The following is a 17579-nucleotide window of genomic DNA, read 5'->3' as shown; positions in this document are numbered from 1 at the left end:
TAAACATGTTGTCTTACAATCTCACTTCTTGTAGATTAGTTAGCAAACATGGCCTCCACTTTAGCTTTGTAGCTTCCACATTCTGCATACACATTTAAAAGCAGGTTCTTCCAAATGTCAGGTCATAAATTGCGAATAGTACAAAAATGTCTATGTTTGTTGGCTCTACAGGGCGATGATGTGCTCCAGTTCACCAGCTCTCCCATGTCACTATGAAGGGAAATGCACCGCCGGAGGCTTGAAACACAGAATCTGTTTCACAAATGTGTCCAAAATAGATTTGATCCTGCTTTTAAAACATGGATCTTTGTATTTACCTTTGCCGAGGAGGTTACGATTTCCCCCCGTCAGTTTGTTTGTTAGTTTGTTTTGAAGCAAGATCACGCAAAAACAATAAAACTTAGTGAAAGGATGCGGTGTGGGTCAGGGAAGAACACATTACAATTTGTTGCAGATCAGGGGCATCCAGGAATTTATTTTATCACCATTTTCTCAGGAAATAATCCATGGATCTTGATTGTATCGTGCACAACTAAAGAGAAATGAAATTTTAGTTTGTATGACAGAGATGTGAAGAAGTGAGATGGTTGTGAAAACGTGACAGAGCCTCACATGGAGCTTTTACTTCGTCGTGGCTTCCCGCTAAACATGCAGGGACCAACAGTCAGCAGGTATGATGAGAAAGGTCACTGTGAATGAATTTAGGAGGATGCAGTTCTCAGTACACATATTTCTCCTCCATTGATTTGTTATTCATCTCCAGCTTGTGCAGCAGGTTGCTACACAGTGATAATAACCCAATTTCAGAGGTCTGAAGGTACAATAGTGTCGGAGTGGAGAAGTGCTAAATCATGTATCCAGAGTGGAATTATTTAACATGAATTCATTTTGATAACAAAGCCAACGGTGATCAAGGCCTAGGGGAGGCCATACACTTTGTGACTTTTCGCTTAGAAAATGGGAGCCTTGATTCAGCCATGGGAGTCAGCCCAGTGATTATTAGGCTTATGCAAGTGTGAGTGAGGGGGCTGGGTGAACACACACACACACACACACACACACACACACAAATGTAACGTACACATACAGGCATGCGCACACACATGAACGCACACACGATTAGGTAGCCCAGACAACCTCTGACAGTGTTTCCTTCTTCCCCTCCAAATGTAATTACTGCTGTGCAACCTTTCCTTTCAGCCTGCACAATGGAAATGTCATGGGTCCGATTTTTCTCAGGCTCTCTCTGGTGGAGGCCCCGGCCCCTGTGTTTGGTAGGAGGTGGAGGAGGACACCTGCACACTGATTCATCCTTAGATTAGCCACTTTTAGCAGCAAGAAGCTACAATGATTTTATTATTATGCCTGTTGTTGACATAATGTTTAGTAAATGCTTGACTCTATAAGGAGATCAATCTTAGGCCCTCGCAAAGGCAACATTTATGTCAATCTGAGTCATGAGGCTCTTTCTTGTGTGTCCTCAGTTTATTTCTCTCATCCTGGTAAAGTCATGCTGTCAGTGGTCCATATCTGGAGACCCACAAGTCACTGGAATCAGAAACGATCTGGCACTGGGTTGAATTTTAGCTGATTGCTGCGTTCAGATTGCTTCGTGCCATCCGGGTTTAATGCCAGATGCAGATGGGCTCTAGAGGCTCTTAGAAATGGAAATGGCACAGCAGGATGGGGGGGTTACCCTTTCTCTCAGTCTCCAGTTCCTTGCTCAGGTGATGACTCAGATGACTGAGTCAGAGACTGACCTCTAACCTTTTGTGTGTGTGTTTGTGTTTGTAGAGATTGCTGCAAACACAATAGAAAGGACTGTTATATAAGATTGAAGATGCATTGAAATATCTAAACCCTTCGTTTCCTCTCTCCTTCCATTCATCCATCTTCTGTGCTGCACGGCTTTAATATTAATATAATATTAAAAACCAAACATGTCCCATTACATGTTAGAATCTCACCTTGCAGTATTCTGTCAGTGTGCAAGATGAACACACCAACTCATACAGAACATGGACACAAACCCTGGCGCTGGTTGAGAGACATGTTGATTTGTTATGGAATCCAGCCTCATCGTCTTTGTCCCTGCTTTTTCTCACTTTCTCCCTTTTCCCTCCTCACTCTTTGTCTGAACTCGCTGTCACTTCCCAGCGCTGCTGTCGTCTTGTTGCAAGTCTTGTGACGCACTGTCTCCAGAGAGCCGTGTGTTTATCGCTCTCCCTCTCCCCGGCAGAGCAGCCATGTGCAAGCACTGCTGTGTCTTAATTGATGAAATGTTAGAGCTCTCAAGAGAATTTGGGTGTGTGTGCATGTGTGAGAAACGAAGCGTGTGTGTGCACGCGTTTTATTGTGATTCAATGTGTGAACATCTTGTTGGCAGAATGTCTCCTTATTGAATTAGTGTTGATCCAATGGCTTTAGTCAGCGAGAATATTTGGTCTAGGTGGGTGCAGCTTCCTAGGCTTGTCAAAACATGGCTCTACCTGCAGCACACATGGTTGTAGTTTTTACGAATCATAAGAGCCTTCTGGAGTCAGTGGATCAGATTCAGGGCAGCTCTTTGTTTCACTTTAAGCAACAACTCTTTTTGGTAACTTTTAAATTGATAAGGAGATAGCAGAGTCTCCTTGGGTTAATATATAGTTACAGTGCCTCTATTTCAGCAACATGTTTCACATGTTTTCAGATGCACTTGCTGCTGGTTGAAAACCACATTAGACACAACAGGTGTTAAAGGTTCTATAATGCCCATATAATCCCCAGCAGACTGTCTAATTGGCTAGTGTGTTTTTCCCTTACCATCATACATTGTTTATCCCGGAGTTTAAAGCACAGACTGGCAAAGCCATGGATAAAGCAGATATATGGGTTTGAAAATTGCTGGAAACATTTTAGATAGTGTAAGTACAAAAGGCAACAAAATAAATAGTTAATTATTGACATTTTAATGAATTGTTACTTATAAAAGAATAAAGAGATCTGTGATGCAGCCTACATTTTCTTAAGGGCATCAGGCTGTAAAGTGTATCTCACCAAATTAAATATTTTTCTAGATTTTAAATGTAGCCCTGCACATTACATTTGCTTAATCCACTGCTGTGTGACACACATTTACATGAACCCAGACACGCCCAGGGAGGAGAGAGGGCCTGCGGTTCCAGTGTTCTGGCTAGCTGAGGTCCCTGTGGCACACACTTCCATTAGGGTGCTATATGCAGCTGCTGGTTGAGGAATGCTTTGTCACGTCATTTGGGCATGGTGGCATCCAGGAGGAAGACGCAGGCACCAGTTAAACCTGCAAGCAGTGAGAGACGGGGAGTCATGTTGATCTGAGTTATTCTGAAAGGGAACGTGCCTCTCTGCCTGTAGGTGTTAATGGATGTTGTAATTTCTAAAATGAATCATCATGTGTTGTAGCTGAACTCACACAGTAAAGTCTAAGTCTCAATAGTGTTTATTTATTCTGCAAAACTTTAATGAATATGCATGCATATCTTTTAGCAAGTCTATTTACATTCATCCAGATACACACGCATGTTTGTGCCATTAGAGTGTAAACTGCAATTCTTAAGGGATTTTGGTAGTAGCTGCTCTCATGTGGTCAGACTAGTAAAAGGGATTAGAACAGAGTGTGTGTGCATGCATGTACGTGTGTGCACGTGATGATTCACAGACTTTAAAGTAATGCTGCTTCAAACTTGATCAATCCTTATTCCTTTGGATCAGGGTTCCTAAATATGCCCCTCCCTGATTCATCAGCGTCAGTCTTGTACAGCTGCATATTTGCATGCTAACAGGCTGACTACGCCATTGTATGGCTGATGTTTAAGCCATGATCAGATTTCCTGTAGCTCAGTGTAAGTGTGATTGAAGGGATCACTGATAAGCCCGTGACACAGGTTTTATATGAAGCAGCGCCGGAACCTGTCTCTGCTCGTTGTCAAGTTCACTGATTGTGAGCGTGATGTGGCTGTCTCTTTGTCTAGATCAGGCTGTTTATCCCACCAGCACAGTCAGGCCCTGTCATCTGAAGCTGTGAAGTTGCGATGCCTTCATCTCAGAATAATAGCTTTAAATCTCCTAGGAGTTTCAGTAGAATTTGCATAGCGTTCAGTTTGACACACACGTGTACCTTTACAAGTTGGGCTCATTTGGTTGTTTAGATTGACCCCACTTCAGGCTGAGGTGCTCATGCTAGTGATGTCGTCATCATCTCATGTATTTTTCACACGCGGTCTTGTGCTGTTGGTGTCCTATATCAGCCTTTGCTACACTGAGGCACCAAGGCTATTATGTTAACATTAATAAGTCTGCAGCTAAGGCCGCTGGACATGAATGTTTGTGCAGAGTTGTCTTCACTTGACATTGATAGATGCAATAATAAATACGACTCTATGGAGGATTTGTTTCATGGTTTGCAGGGACTTACATGGTTGTCATGTTATTTAGACTGTAGCTGTGGTTGTAGGGCTTTTCTAAATTACAGTTTGTTATTTCCCTATGTAGAGAAGATTGTTAATATTGTAGGGCTGCAGTATCATTTGCCGAGGGGGAAGTACCTGACTGGAAAGTGAGTATGCAACTGGCAATATTCATGCATGTCCATTTTGTGTTCTTGCTAGCTCACAGAAATCTCCCCCTCCCCTTCCTCGCCTTTATCCAGGCTCAGAGACCGCACTCACTCCAGAGCTGAGTGCAGAAATGATTAGCCAGTTTGCGACTGACCCTCTCCACAGCTTAGAGGCAGCTTTAGGGGGCCCTTGGATAGATGACAACCCCTGGGTGTATGGGATTCCATACAAACTGAAACCAGAGTAAAAAGCTCACAGTTTAAGTATCTGGACTGACTCTGGTCAGGACTAGAGGGGTTAGCTGGTCTTTGTGGACACTGCAGTTCAATCCAAGTACTCAGAGCTCATCTGCAGAAGTTGTTCTATACAGTGATACACCAGAGAAATGGGAAATTTCCTCATGTGTTAGACCCAAATGTAGGCCTGAAATGACTGTCTCCAATGAGGATTTGGCACCCTGACATTAATGCTCATTAACGTCTTACTGTCATCTACTGTCAGGATCTGGGTCAGAGTTAGGGTAAGAGGAAAAAGTAACTCGTGGATGAGGAAAACTGTTTGAGATTCAGGGCTTAGCAGGCTGCTCTCAGACATTCTGTTGCTCTCAGAGGCTTTGTGTTGAAGTCTGGTCTGGGCTACAGCTCACACAAGAGCAGGATGGCTCCTTCTAATGTATCTGGTCAGGGAAATAGGTGTGTTATTTGTGCCACTTCCTCACTGGTGTTTAGTGAAGGCAGCATTAGAGTGTTTCAGCCTCCCTACTTTTATTATTTTTTTAAGAGCAGCATCCTGAAGGGCCGTAAATGCAGCTGTAATCCTGCTCTCCTCTGCTGAAGCACCAACTCAGCAATAATGTATAGCAAAATCAATCTTGTAATTCAATCCAAGTTTTGTTGAATATATAAAAAATATATATCTATATATAATTTATTCCCATTGAAATGCAAGTAATGGATATATACAGTTTTTCTGTTTTATTTTATCTCCTGTTGAGTCATGTTTCACGTCATGAATGTGCTGTCTTGCCATCGTTGCATCTTGCAGGATATGAAGAAGATGAAATTATAGACAAAAGCCAGAAATTAGTGGGTTTTAATGACTAGTGGAAAATGGGCTTTATATGATCAACTTTAATTTGGCAGTGGTATTTTCCAAAAAGTATTTAAGCTTATTTGAAAATATGCTCCTAAAATGTTTTGTGTAGATAAAATGAATGCCCTTCATATTTTCACAATTTCACAGTTTCACAATTTCAAACTGCTACTAGTTGATTCACCAAAACCCTTCAGTAGGGCCCCTGGTCTTTGTTTCATGTGGACTCGTTAGATTGAAAAATGGTGAGCCATTTGGATTCATCTGCATCACTGTCGTCCTGTGTGGAGGAGGCTTCACCCCCTCCACCGAGCTAACGCTGACATTGCTGCTGCTGCTGCTCCTGTTGTTGTTCTCTTCTTTGATCAAACCCAGGCCCTGGGACAAATCAGGACACAGAACACGGCAACTTCAAGGTCAGCAGTGTTTAGTATGACTGCTGCAGAGAGAGGAGGTGGAGGGACTTGGTTAATAAGTGACAAAAGGCTGCCATTTCCTGGTTCATGGTAACATATACAGGAAGTAGAATACAGTATGTTTAACAAACTTATTGACTGTTTTTATTCCTTATAGTGTTTTATTTAACCATCTATTGTGTGGTGTTGCTCTATGTCAACAGCTACTTTATCTTAGTTTTACTGAAAGGCAGTTATAAAGAATCCATGTTTGGTTTTGAAAAGAACGTCTTTTACTTTAATAGATCAAATACACATGTGAGCACATGACCAGAACATCTTGTTTGCATCTCATTTTGTGAAACTGGAGACATCAAGACCTGAGGGCCCCCGCAAAAAAACCTGATGAATAATTACACAAAATAATTTCTAGAAAAATCTCTCTAGGGTAAATGAACGTTTCATTTTCAGAAGCAGTTTAGATGTGCTGAAGTTTTTGTAAAATGTTAAAATTATTTTGTTGCCATATGGCAGCTAAATACAAATCTGGAGGTGACCTGTGTGCATTCAACCTGTTGTACTGTAACTGACTTGCATAGCACAAGGCTATACTCTGAGACTATGTTCACAGCTTTCAATCACATTTATAGGGTCGAAAGACATTCTTTTTATGTACTCTTTTTAATATAAGACATTTTGTGACCATATCATTATCTGGATTGTAAATCACTCCACATGGCAGTTATTTTTTGACACTTGACACACTGTGATCGGCCATTTTTGATGAAGATATGAAGATATCATATCTGAGTTGGTGAAAATGAGATGCATATTAATAAATAATAGTAAAGGTTTGTGTGTGTGTGTGTTTCTAAGCTCCACTCAGCTCTCTGCGCCTGCTTTCTGGCATCTGTCTGCACCATCTGTGTTTGTGTGTGTGTGTGTGTTTTGAAACCGGCAGCTGACAGATCAGTCGCGAATCGGCAGCTTTAATCTGTGGCTCGTTTCAGTTTCAGTTCAGTCTCAGGAGAACCCAATACTTATATATACAGCTACTCTTTCTCATCATCCACATCACTACTGCTCACCAGTGCTACAGCTTCACTATTCAAATCCTAGCTTGATAATTCCTCACATTAACTCCTGACACACAAAACTATTTACCTCATAGTTACTTTCACCGTCCCCTTCTACAGCAGTAACATGCACTGCAGCGTGATATTACACCGAACTTCTTTTGGTTACAGCTCACGGATATTGTGTTTTTATGTTGCACCTCAACAGACTTTAAAAGATTGGACTATATTGATTATTATAAAAACAGGAGCTGATTGGCTTTTAATAATCTGAAAGTTTGAGGGAAAACTACAAGGCACAAGCACAGAGCAAAAGGATTATATGAATGAATGATTTTCATGAGAATCAGTTCTGAATTAATCATTACCTCCACCAAGGAGGTCACGTTTTCACCTGTCTGTGTGTTTATTGGTTCATTTGATTACCATGGATCTTGGTTGAGTGATGCATTATGGGTCAGGATGGAATCCATTAAGTTTTGCTGTGAATCTGGATCACAGGGAGATAAAGTGTTTTTTGGGGGGGGGACAGTGTGTGTAAAGTGTGTGAAGCTTAGTGGAGATCCAAACAGAAATAAGGATCTAGTGAATATGTCAATGTGCTGGGTGCAGCTTCTTAATTAGTTGTTTCATGTTGTTATATATCTAATACCTGTTGGTCAATTGTGACTGAATTTATTTAACGGATGTGTGACAGATCGCTTCTTATACTCATGACGGTTTCCTTCACGCCGTCATCTGTCATTCACTAAAACATGGTTAAAACCAGCCTTAATTTAATTCCACGCAGTGTTAAGTGCTAAATATGCTAGACAAGAGGATTTCTTTGAAAGGACTGTTCGCCTTCAAGCAATGAAATAATTGAGATGTCATTGCATTAGTTAGGTTCTTCCCAACCATCGCAGGCCGGTGCAATTCTGTGAGGACTCTGCCGAATGCCACTGTGTTTGGAAAAGCTTCCTCGCTGAAGGCTCCCTTTTAATGTCTAGTACCAATTGGCCTCTCGTCCGCCGCTCTATTTCCGTCTCTATTTCCCCCGCATCCCTCCTTCTGTGGGTCTCTCTCTCCCTCTCTCTCTCTCTCTTCCTCTCTCTCTCTCTCTCTGTTTTTTCTTTCTGCTTTTCTGTGCCAGCACTCAGCAAGTTCATACAACTGCTTTCATGCCAGGAGATCTGTGAAATAAACACAAATGCTGGCCTGTCTCACAGACGCTGTATCGAGTTAATAATGGTCGCATTTTTGGAGACATAAACAAAACCATCACTATGACAACACAAGGACATTCAGGAAAAAAAAAAATGCAGAACGGTCATGTGTGGTTACATGAAGTGTAAATGTTAGCACAGTACTATATATGGTCAAATCCACAGGGAGGGACATTGGGGGCTGCATACACACACAACTTCGGCTTCTTCTTCCTGACATGTATAAACACAACACAGAAGTTGTGCGTTCTGGAGTTTAAAAAAAAAAGATCCCCTCATAACCGCCCCTCATAAATAAATCCAATGCTGTGTGCTGGCAGGCCTGATATGTGCTCCGCTCCCCATGGAGTCATTAGCTGAGTAAAATACTGCAGGATTTACATTCCCCCACACTTCATACTTGACTAATTTAACATGTCTTCTCTTTCTCTTTCTGTTTCAGAGGAAATCAAAGAGGAGTCCGAGAAATTAAGGTAAGCAGCTGATCAATTATTTAAACATGATAAGGGTAATTCCATGGGTGTTGTCTCTGTTTCTGCACATTCAGGTAAAAATTCATAGTACAACTGCAAACCTCTCTTTTACTTTCTCCTTTGGTCAGACTAGTAAAGGGGATTAGGACAGTGTGTGTGTGTGTGTGTGTTTGTGTTAGAGTGCACATTCAAACCTCTAGTGTGTTGTTGTTTGTGTCTCTCTGCCTGGTCTGTTCCAAACAACCCCTTGTCTTCTCATTAATGGCTTTCTTCAGCCGCCCTGGCCAGATTCTGAACTTGTTTTTGTGTGCCTGTGTGTTTGCTGTAATCTCTGGCCAAACGGTGGTTGGCATGTGACCATGTCGGCTTTGGAATGAAACATGGCATGAGCGTCACCTCTCCTTTTCCCTAACCTTTCTTCCTCATTTCCTTTTAACATTTTTATCCCTCACTGTTCCTTCTCTCTAAGATTCCCTCCCCCATTTTTACCGCCCACTGTTTCTCCTTTGCATTTCCATTTTATCCAAATTAGCGTTACCAGTAACCAACTCCATCCAAATTCTACCCTCAAGGTGAGGAGTTCTACATCAAAGATAGATCAATGTAGACACTATGTTCACATACAACTCATACTGACGCTGCTGCTTTTGGATTCATCTCCAGTATTTTACACCATATGTAGATGCAATAGTCTCATATTTTCTCTGTAGAAAACCATCACAGTAGACATGTGTAATTTTATATCACTATCAACATACATCTATAAACATCTGTAAAATCTGTATAGTAGATAAAAGGCCCAGCTGATCAGTATTTATATAAAATGTGGATATGTATCATGGATATATATCAGGAAATTAATAAAATAAAATAATGAAGTGAATATGATGCCCAAACATGTTCAGTTATTTTTTAATTGAACAAAAACACTTCAATTTAGAAAATGTAAACTTAAGTCTAACACCATAAAGACTAGTAAAAGTAAGCTTTTTTAGGAACATATGAAGTTTTTCTAGTTGTTATCGAACTATAGCTGTTGGAACTGTCCTTTATTCTGAGCACTCTTAGGCTTCCACCCCCATCTTGGCTCAAAAATAGTACAGAGGGAGCTACAGCCAGCAGACGGTTAGCTTAGCTCAGCACAAAAACAGGTTCTGTCCAAAGGTGCCAACATCCACCTAGAAAAACACATTTAAAGCTCAGTAATCACCTTTAAAATCTTCTTGATTTCATTTATGCACTCCAGGTGTTATCGATCTTCTCATCTTACCTTGTGCAGAAAACGAATAAGGGGATTTAAAAAAACAACTCTCCTTTCCATGACAACGAAGCAAACTGCTAATATACTGATGAACACCATGAGATACAGTGCAGTCTAGAGCTTCAGACCAAGACAGTACATGGACCTTACATGCAGAACGGGTTAAAGGTTAGAATTTTGTCATCTGCTATTTCCATGGTGAACGATGAATCATCAAGCTCAATATTCAAGATATGATAAGATGCATCAATATTTCTTTCACTTAATACCAGATATGCACTCATACTCATCGTACTTTACATGCTGCAGCAGCGAGTCAAGGACACAGACCTTCTGTGTTGTCTGACTAAAACCGAGTTAATGTCCACATTATGTTTAATAAGCAGTCTAAGTCTGACACTGGGTTGATTATGAAGCAGAGAGCAGATCAGCTGACGTTAAGCAGAGAGTCCAGGGACAAGCGAGAGATGAGCTCCCTGCAGACGCACTCCACAATAACACAGAGATGCAGACTGGGTCAGATGGATGCTCTCTGTGTAATCACAGCTCCACTTTGAAGTCGAAAATGGTTTTGAAAATGGCGAGCGTGCTGTTAAACAGGTTCAAGGTTTTTTTCTGAATCACTATGTTTATGCGCTGTGTTTGTATCTCATCTCTTCTTCTCTCTCTAATTCCTTTTTAATTCATACCTGTTTCGTCTTTTGTTTTCAGACGCCTCTTGTTTTTTGTTCCCCCTTCCTCACTATGCTCTTCAGCCATCCTCCCATTCTTCTATTCGTCTCGATTATTTCTTGTTCCGTCTGTTGAATCCTCTTTAATTCATCTCTTTATACTCCACCCCTCCCTTCCTTTTACGAGCCACTTCATCTCTCTTCTCTTCTTCTGTTTGTCTCTATGATCGTGACCTGCTATTCTCTGTGAGGTCGGCCCTCTAAAAAGAGCTGAAGTCATCCTTTTCATTGCCAAGGCATAAACAGTGCAACCCTTCCCTCTCTTATCTGCCTCCCTCCCTTCTCCCTCCCCTCCCTGCTCCTCTTTTTATTCCAGCGAGTGCTGTCTGGGTGTGGTGGTGGTGCTCAGGGATAGACACATGAAAGCAATGGTCCATATTTTATTTCTCTTTCTGTGCTTTAAAAAAAAACTGAAAACAGCCGTATCATTTGATTTAAGATTTAGCTGCTCGTCCCAGGACAGAAAATGCTTTGTCAGCGTGAACACGTGGCGAAGTCTGAGCCTGGGCCCACCCCTCCCTGAGAGATCAGGCACCATATTAAGCAGTCAGCCACTTTATTAAATTCAGTTGACTGTGATAAAGGTTTTGTAACTCTGCATTTTCCTTGATAAACAGGATGTAGGGCAAGACGTTATAAGGTTTAAAATCCTGTTTGAGCTGCGGATTCATAGAGGTAACTTTTTCATGCACTGTTAACCGTGCCTGGACGTCGGGGGGGGAGTGTGACTGTGTCAGGACAATTTTTGAACGCTGCTTCTTCTCCCGTGACTTCAGTTGACAGACTGGACCGTGTGATCCCAGCGTTTGTCTCACAGTCTCTTATCTCTCTCTTTTTTTCCCCCTTCTTCTTGTACTGTTCTTCCCTAGTTCACCCAGCGGAGACGGCAAATCTGGTTCCAGCACTTTACCGCCAATCAAATCAAAGACCAACTTCATTGAAGCCGACAAGTACTTCTTGCCGTTTGAGCTGGCATGTCAGTCCAAATGTCCCCGCATCGTCATCACCTCGCTCGACTGTTTACAGGTCAGTGGCAGGACAAGTTGGCCTGCAGACCCCCAAATGTTTGCACGACTGTTTCTGTGTCCACTGAATCCTGGGTCCTTCATTTGCAATACATTTGAAGATCTTTCCCAAAATTAAATGAAAATCATTTTGTGTAAATAATGTGTTTCTGTCTGTGTGCCTGTGTGTTTTAAACGTATATCGGACTTTAGAAGCTGATAGCTTACGGCCACTTGACCGGCAGCGCCCCGGACAACACGACCCCAGGCAAGAAGCTCATCGACAGGATCATCGAGACTATCTGCGCTTGTTTCCAAGGGCCGCAGACGGATGAGGGTGTTCAGCTACAGATTATTAAGGTGTGGTACCCCCTGCATCTTCTGCTTCATCGTAGTCATATAACACAGATGCTTCATCAACAGTTATTTCCCCAACTAAATGATTAAGTGTTAAGTCAAGATTGTTATTCTCATGTGGCTATTTTGTTCATTGTCCGCACCAAAGTACAAAATGTATTTATTATTGTATGAAGATTGTAAGCTGTATTTATAGTATTTGTGACCTTTATAAAAGTCACTGACTAATGTGCACTGTTTAATCATACATATAAATATCATTGTAATTATATTTTTGTGTCCCCAAGAAAAAAAAGCATTCTCATTGTTCAATGACTGCCTGAATGATAGATTTTAGATTGTATCTTAGTCTTGAGTGGCTGTTTATCCTCAGAGCTTGTCTGCTGACCGTAGGCATGATTGGGCGGAAGCTTCAAAAGCCCCATAGGCTGTAAAAGCCTCTTAGAACCATGAAGTATTTTTCCACCAGTTTCATCATCATTGCGGCGTGAATTGTAACACTGCTGTATTTCCAAGTTCATATTTTGATCACATACTAAATCTGTTTTGTTAGATTTTTATCCTGTTATCGGTTAAGATGAATGAGTTACACTGTGGGGAAATGTCCTTACAGAAAAATATCTCAAAAAATATGCTCACTAAAAATATGATAGCATCTCTTGTCTCGTGTAATTTATTGTGTATCAGATCATGTCGGATTTTTATAAATATTACCTGATCCTGAGCTGAAGAAATACTGACACTGTGCAAACCAATCAAGATGCTTTTTAAACGTGACACAATCATATCAAATTTCTGGAATATTTATGAAGTAAATGTTTTTAGATTTTTATCCTCTTGGCTCAGATGTAACAGTTGAAAATAGATGTGTATTTCCTATATAATGAACTGGTTTGTGTAACAGACTTAACATGTGATATTTATTCTGGTCCCACCTTTCACTTTCTTCCAGGCTCTGCTGACAGCGGTAACCTCTCAGCACATAGAAATCCACGAGGGCACCGTCCTGCAGGCCGTCCGCACATGTTACAACATCTACCTGGCCAGCAAGAACCTCATCAACCAGACCACGGCGAAGGCCACGCTCACACAGATGCTCAACGTCATCTTTGCACGGATGGAGAATCAAGCAGTATGTCCGATCCTCACAAAGATATTCCCTTATAAAACAGAATACATAGAAATACACACGTCAGAGAGAGAGTGACGTTTTACACTGACAAAAGCAGTATAAAGCCGGTTTAGTGATTTCAATCAAACTGCAAATCTTACATCTAAAAAATTGATGTTGCTGTTTTAAATTGATGCAACTAATTACCAACAATTTTGACGTGGATTCAGATTGGATTGCAATATATTGAAAGACAAGTGTTTTCTGCAGAAGCTTTCTGCTTGATAAGGTTACTCAAATCACATATTCCTAATTTAATTAGAGTCTACTGTTTGTGCAGGCGGACATATTAGGTGTTGCCTTCAAAAAAAAGCTTGCTCTAATGTCATCTTTTTCTTTTTGAATGACACTTTCCCCCCCTCACCTGCCTCCCTCCCTTCCTTTTGGACACATAGCTTACAAATCACAAGCTATCTTGGTCTCTGGCCTCCAGAAAGCGTGACCGCCAGGTAAAGCGAGCAGGACTGCCATGACTTGCCTGATCAGAACTCTCGAACTCTTCTCTGTGCATCTGTGTTTGCGCATCTTAGCTTTTTTCCTCATTCATTCATGCACTCATCTGTTTCCTTCCTTTGCTCCGACACTGCACAGGAGCAGGTTTGCTGTGTATCTCTTCCACCATATGCTTGCCGTGGCTTTTGTTGACTTGTTGACTTGCCTTCAAATGATCTCCTGCACCCAATATACATTTTACATTTTTAGTTTATGGTTACACCTGGGTGTCGTCAGTTTTTCATCATAGGTCAGCTACACCTGTCTTTACAATGAGTGTTTTGTTAGGCTTTGTTTCTCCAAAGGCATTTATTCAGTTCTTATAGAACAATGAGCGACTGGCGTCAGACACAGACGGAGAAATATAAAGAAGCAGTCAAGGCTAGAAATGGAGAGACAAGGCAGACTTTTGAGGCAGAGGCCTATTGTTGTGTTGTCACTGCCTGTGTTGTGCTACTGCACGGAGGAGATCCACTTTCTGTGTTTGTGTGTAAATGTATCCTCCTGACTGCATCTCAGCGTGGTATGATCACACACACTCACACACACAGGCACACATAGCCTTTGTCTCACAGCCTTCACTATCCGACTGAGGTGGCATTTAAATAATGAGCTTAGTTTGTTTGCGCTGCCTCGCCCGTCCCCTCCAGTCAAGGTGCGTTTGTCTGGCCTTGTTACGGCTGCTCATAGTCAATACTAATTGTTGTTTCAGAGTGCTTTGTCATTCAATTAATCACTTGCATTTAAATATGACAACAATGGCACCATTTAATTAGAAGTGAATGGCTTCTCATTGGAGTTGTGGTTTTAAAAACAAAACGTAATGGCTTTAATAAAATGAGTTTGTGTATGAAGTAGATGTGAAAGGCTATTCGTGGTTTGGCTAATAAAACAGATTGTTTGATGGTCCCTTGTTGCTAGAAAGGAAGGTTAAAACACATTCACATTGGCCATCAGATCTCCTGCATTCGACAGATTAATTCTGTAGAGTCATTAATTTAAAGCTAGTCTGCTCTTGATACTGGAGAAGGATCACCATCTTTTACCATTGTTTTTGTCAATGTGTTCCACTTTATATTTCTTACCGCACCCCACATCTCTTAAGTTGCTGTGCTTTTCTTCTTCGAGTCACTCGAGTCTGTATTTTTACAGACAACAAATGCACTTGGATTGAAAATGCACCATATTGGCTGAGAGAATCTCCACTGCTTGTAAATGTGTTTGCTCTCTTTCTTTGAAACATGTTTGTTTTGGTGTCTGAATGTGCAACTGAACATATAAGCATCTATAAGAGAGTAGTTTTATTCTTCTCGAAGCCAAAGTTAACCTTGGCGATGATGCAATCTATTATCTTAAATTACACTATTACTAACAACACATAATGGGAGGTCACAACCATGTGCAAGTGTCTTGTGACCCACTTTTTGCTCATGAGCTACCAAGCTAAAGCAATGCAACACTTTCCAGCTCTCCCTATAATAAGAGGCAGTGGTAAAACGTGTTAGTCATGCCACATCAGCCAGGTCACGGCTGTATGAGCCATATTTCCACCTGAAATACCTTCTGCTAAAATAGACCAGGTCCACACCAGCCAGCATGAATTTACTCCACAAAGTTTGTCTTATTGCTGTAGTTGTAGCATGGCCTACTTCTCACTGAGTGCAGATTCATACACATTCCCATAAGGACACCCATCCGACTCTCCTGATGTTATAAAAATGATGACAAATGGTCCCTTAGCTGTGTTTTCCTCTCTGCTTTGACATCTGGAAGTGTTGTAGCTCTGCTGTGGGCTCACTGAGCCCTCAGGGAATCTAGACAGGTTGTTCAAACTTGTAATTGCAGTTATGAGTTTGTTTATTTTGTGTTAACCTGTCTTTTTCTCTGTGTGCGTTTGTGTGTGTTCTATGTGCCTGTTCTCTATGGTTGCTTTTTTGTGTGTTCTTTGTGTGTACCGTCTGTGTGTTTTGTTTTTATTTTTCTGTCTGTGTGTGTGTTTGTGTGTGTGTGTGTGTTTGCTTGTATGTGTCCCCAACCCCCCCCTCCCACAGCTGCAGGAAGCGAAGCAGCTGGAGAGAGAACGACACCGGCAGCACTCCCCAGTCACCCAGCACACTGAGCCAGACTCCCCTCAGCTGCAGTCTCTCACCCACCCACCAGGCAAGGGTTCGAGCCAGGAGGCCAACGGACCTGTCACCCCTCCGCCTCCCAGCATCAACATCCCATCCACCCCGTCCACCCCATCGACACCAGCCGCAGAGGGCAGCAGCAGGTCGGGGTCTGGGGAGCAGGAGGAGCAGGGGCCTGTGTATGAGAACCCAGATCCAGAGAACGGTTCTGATTTCTGTGTGGCTGAAAATGAACAGACTGAGGCCGACCAAGCTACTGCAGCAGCACAGAGTAAGGATGTGTACAGACACTTATTGTACCCTTCTTTTTGTTCAATTCTCTTCAATTTTAAAAAGATACACAAGGGATTTATTTCATTGGTAGAAATATTGTCCATCATTTTGCCGAACACGTGCCCATGCTGATGACAGTCTTTACTTTGATTTTCAATTCATTCAGGGCCCAAACACTCTTATAAAAAGCCAGAGATATTTAAGATCATTTGTTTAAACTATTGCATATTTGTGCTGTGTGTATTTGTCTCTAGAAACATCGAGAGTCATAGTGATCAGCCTGAATATGCATATTAAAAGCTTCACTCTCCCATTTTGTTCAGTTTCATTCAGAGAAAATATAGCTGCCAGATCCGGCATTTACTATTGTGAATGATTTGATAGCACATTCATCACTACAAAGGCTCATTGACTGTGAGAACTGGTGTAGAATATGAAGAGCAGAGCAAAAAAAAAATTGTCAAGTCATTCAGTGACTATGTAACTTTCTGCATGCTGGCCCAGAAACCTGCTCTGCCTGTAGCAGAATAGATCTGTAGTTAGATAAAAACGATGACGTGTGTTCGTCCTGAAAGTGTGTGTGTGTGTGTGTGTGTGTGTGTGTGTGTGTGTGTGTGTGTGTGTGTGTGTGTGTGTGTGTGTGTGTGTGTGTGTGTGTGTGTGTGTGTGTGTGTGTGTGTGTGTGTGTGTCGTTCAGATGCAGCAGTCCAGCAGCATCCAGAGGCAAGCGAGGAGGAAGAGGAGTCGCCGAACTATGAGGAGAAAGCCCAGGAAATAGTGCAGAGTATTCTGCAGGAGGTCGTCAATACTGTTGCAGGAGGTGAGATATGTTTTTATTTCCATGTAACCTATAAATTGCTGTCTTATTTGTGTGGGTAATTTGAGAAAATATTTAATCTCGCCAAATCATAATGAACCTTTTTTATAAATGCACATTTGTAATGCTAATGTTGTCTGATACTTTCAACTGATTTTGAAAGGAATAAAGCCCAAGTGCTAAAGAAAGCGCCACTTAAACAACCCAACTAAAACCACTTTTCCACAAAAAACCCACCAACACCCAGTGACACCTGCCTTTTCTTTACATGGTGAATGGTTACAGTTCAACTAATAGTGAACTCAAACATGACGCACAGGGGCTAAAACGCAAACTTCTCTTTGGCAATGGGGAACCAGTGTTCTGGTACAACATACCTGTGCAAATTTACACCTTTACACACGTTTGTGAGCTGGAAAAACTTACTCTTGCAGATTCAGGGACCCAACAGAGTGTATCTCATAAGAAGAAATAGCCTAGTGTATAAATCTTGCTCCTGTTATTTACACCTTCCTTTCTTATATGC

General features: G+C 41.6%; 1 protein-coding gene across 4 annotated transcripts in view; it reads left to right on the top strand.

The window, feature by feature from the left end:
- Positions 1–17579, top strand: part of arfgef1 (ADP-ribosylation factor guanine nucleotide-exchange factor 1 (brefeldin A-inhibited)) — a 46561-nt gene that overhangs the window by 7052 nt on the left and 21930 nt on the right. For 2 of the 4 annotated variants that reach the window (XM_020087605.2, XM_069513019.1), the window contains exons 2-8: positions 8788–8818; positions 11680–11836; positions 12028–12174; positions 13124–13303; positions 13738–13791; positions 15886–16234; positions 16934–17056. In XM_020087605.2, coding sequence (XP_019943164.1) covers positions 8788–8818; positions 11680–11836; positions 12028–12174; positions 13124–13303; positions 13738–13791; positions 15886–16234; positions 16934–17056 — 1041 coding nt within the window. The remainder of the gene's footprint in view (positions 1–8787; positions 8819–11679; positions 11837–12027; positions 12175–13123; positions 13304–13737; positions 13792–15885; positions 16235–16933; positions 17057–17579) is intronic. The other 2 variants (XM_020087604.2, XM_069513020.1) reach the window with 1 other exon arrangement.

The sequence above is a fragment of the Paralichthys olivaceus genome, chromosome 17 (assembly GCF_024713975.1).
Source record: "Paralichthys olivaceus isolate ysfri-2021 chromosome 17, ASM2471397v2, whole genome shotgun sequence".
In the NCBI taxonomy this organism is placed as follows: Eukaryota; Metazoa; Chordata; class Actinopteri; order Pleuronectiformes; family Paralichthyidae; genus Paralichthys; species Paralichthys olivaceus.
Note: the sequence above shows the minus strand (reverse complement) of the source record. Positions and strands in the feature narration are given on the sequence as shown.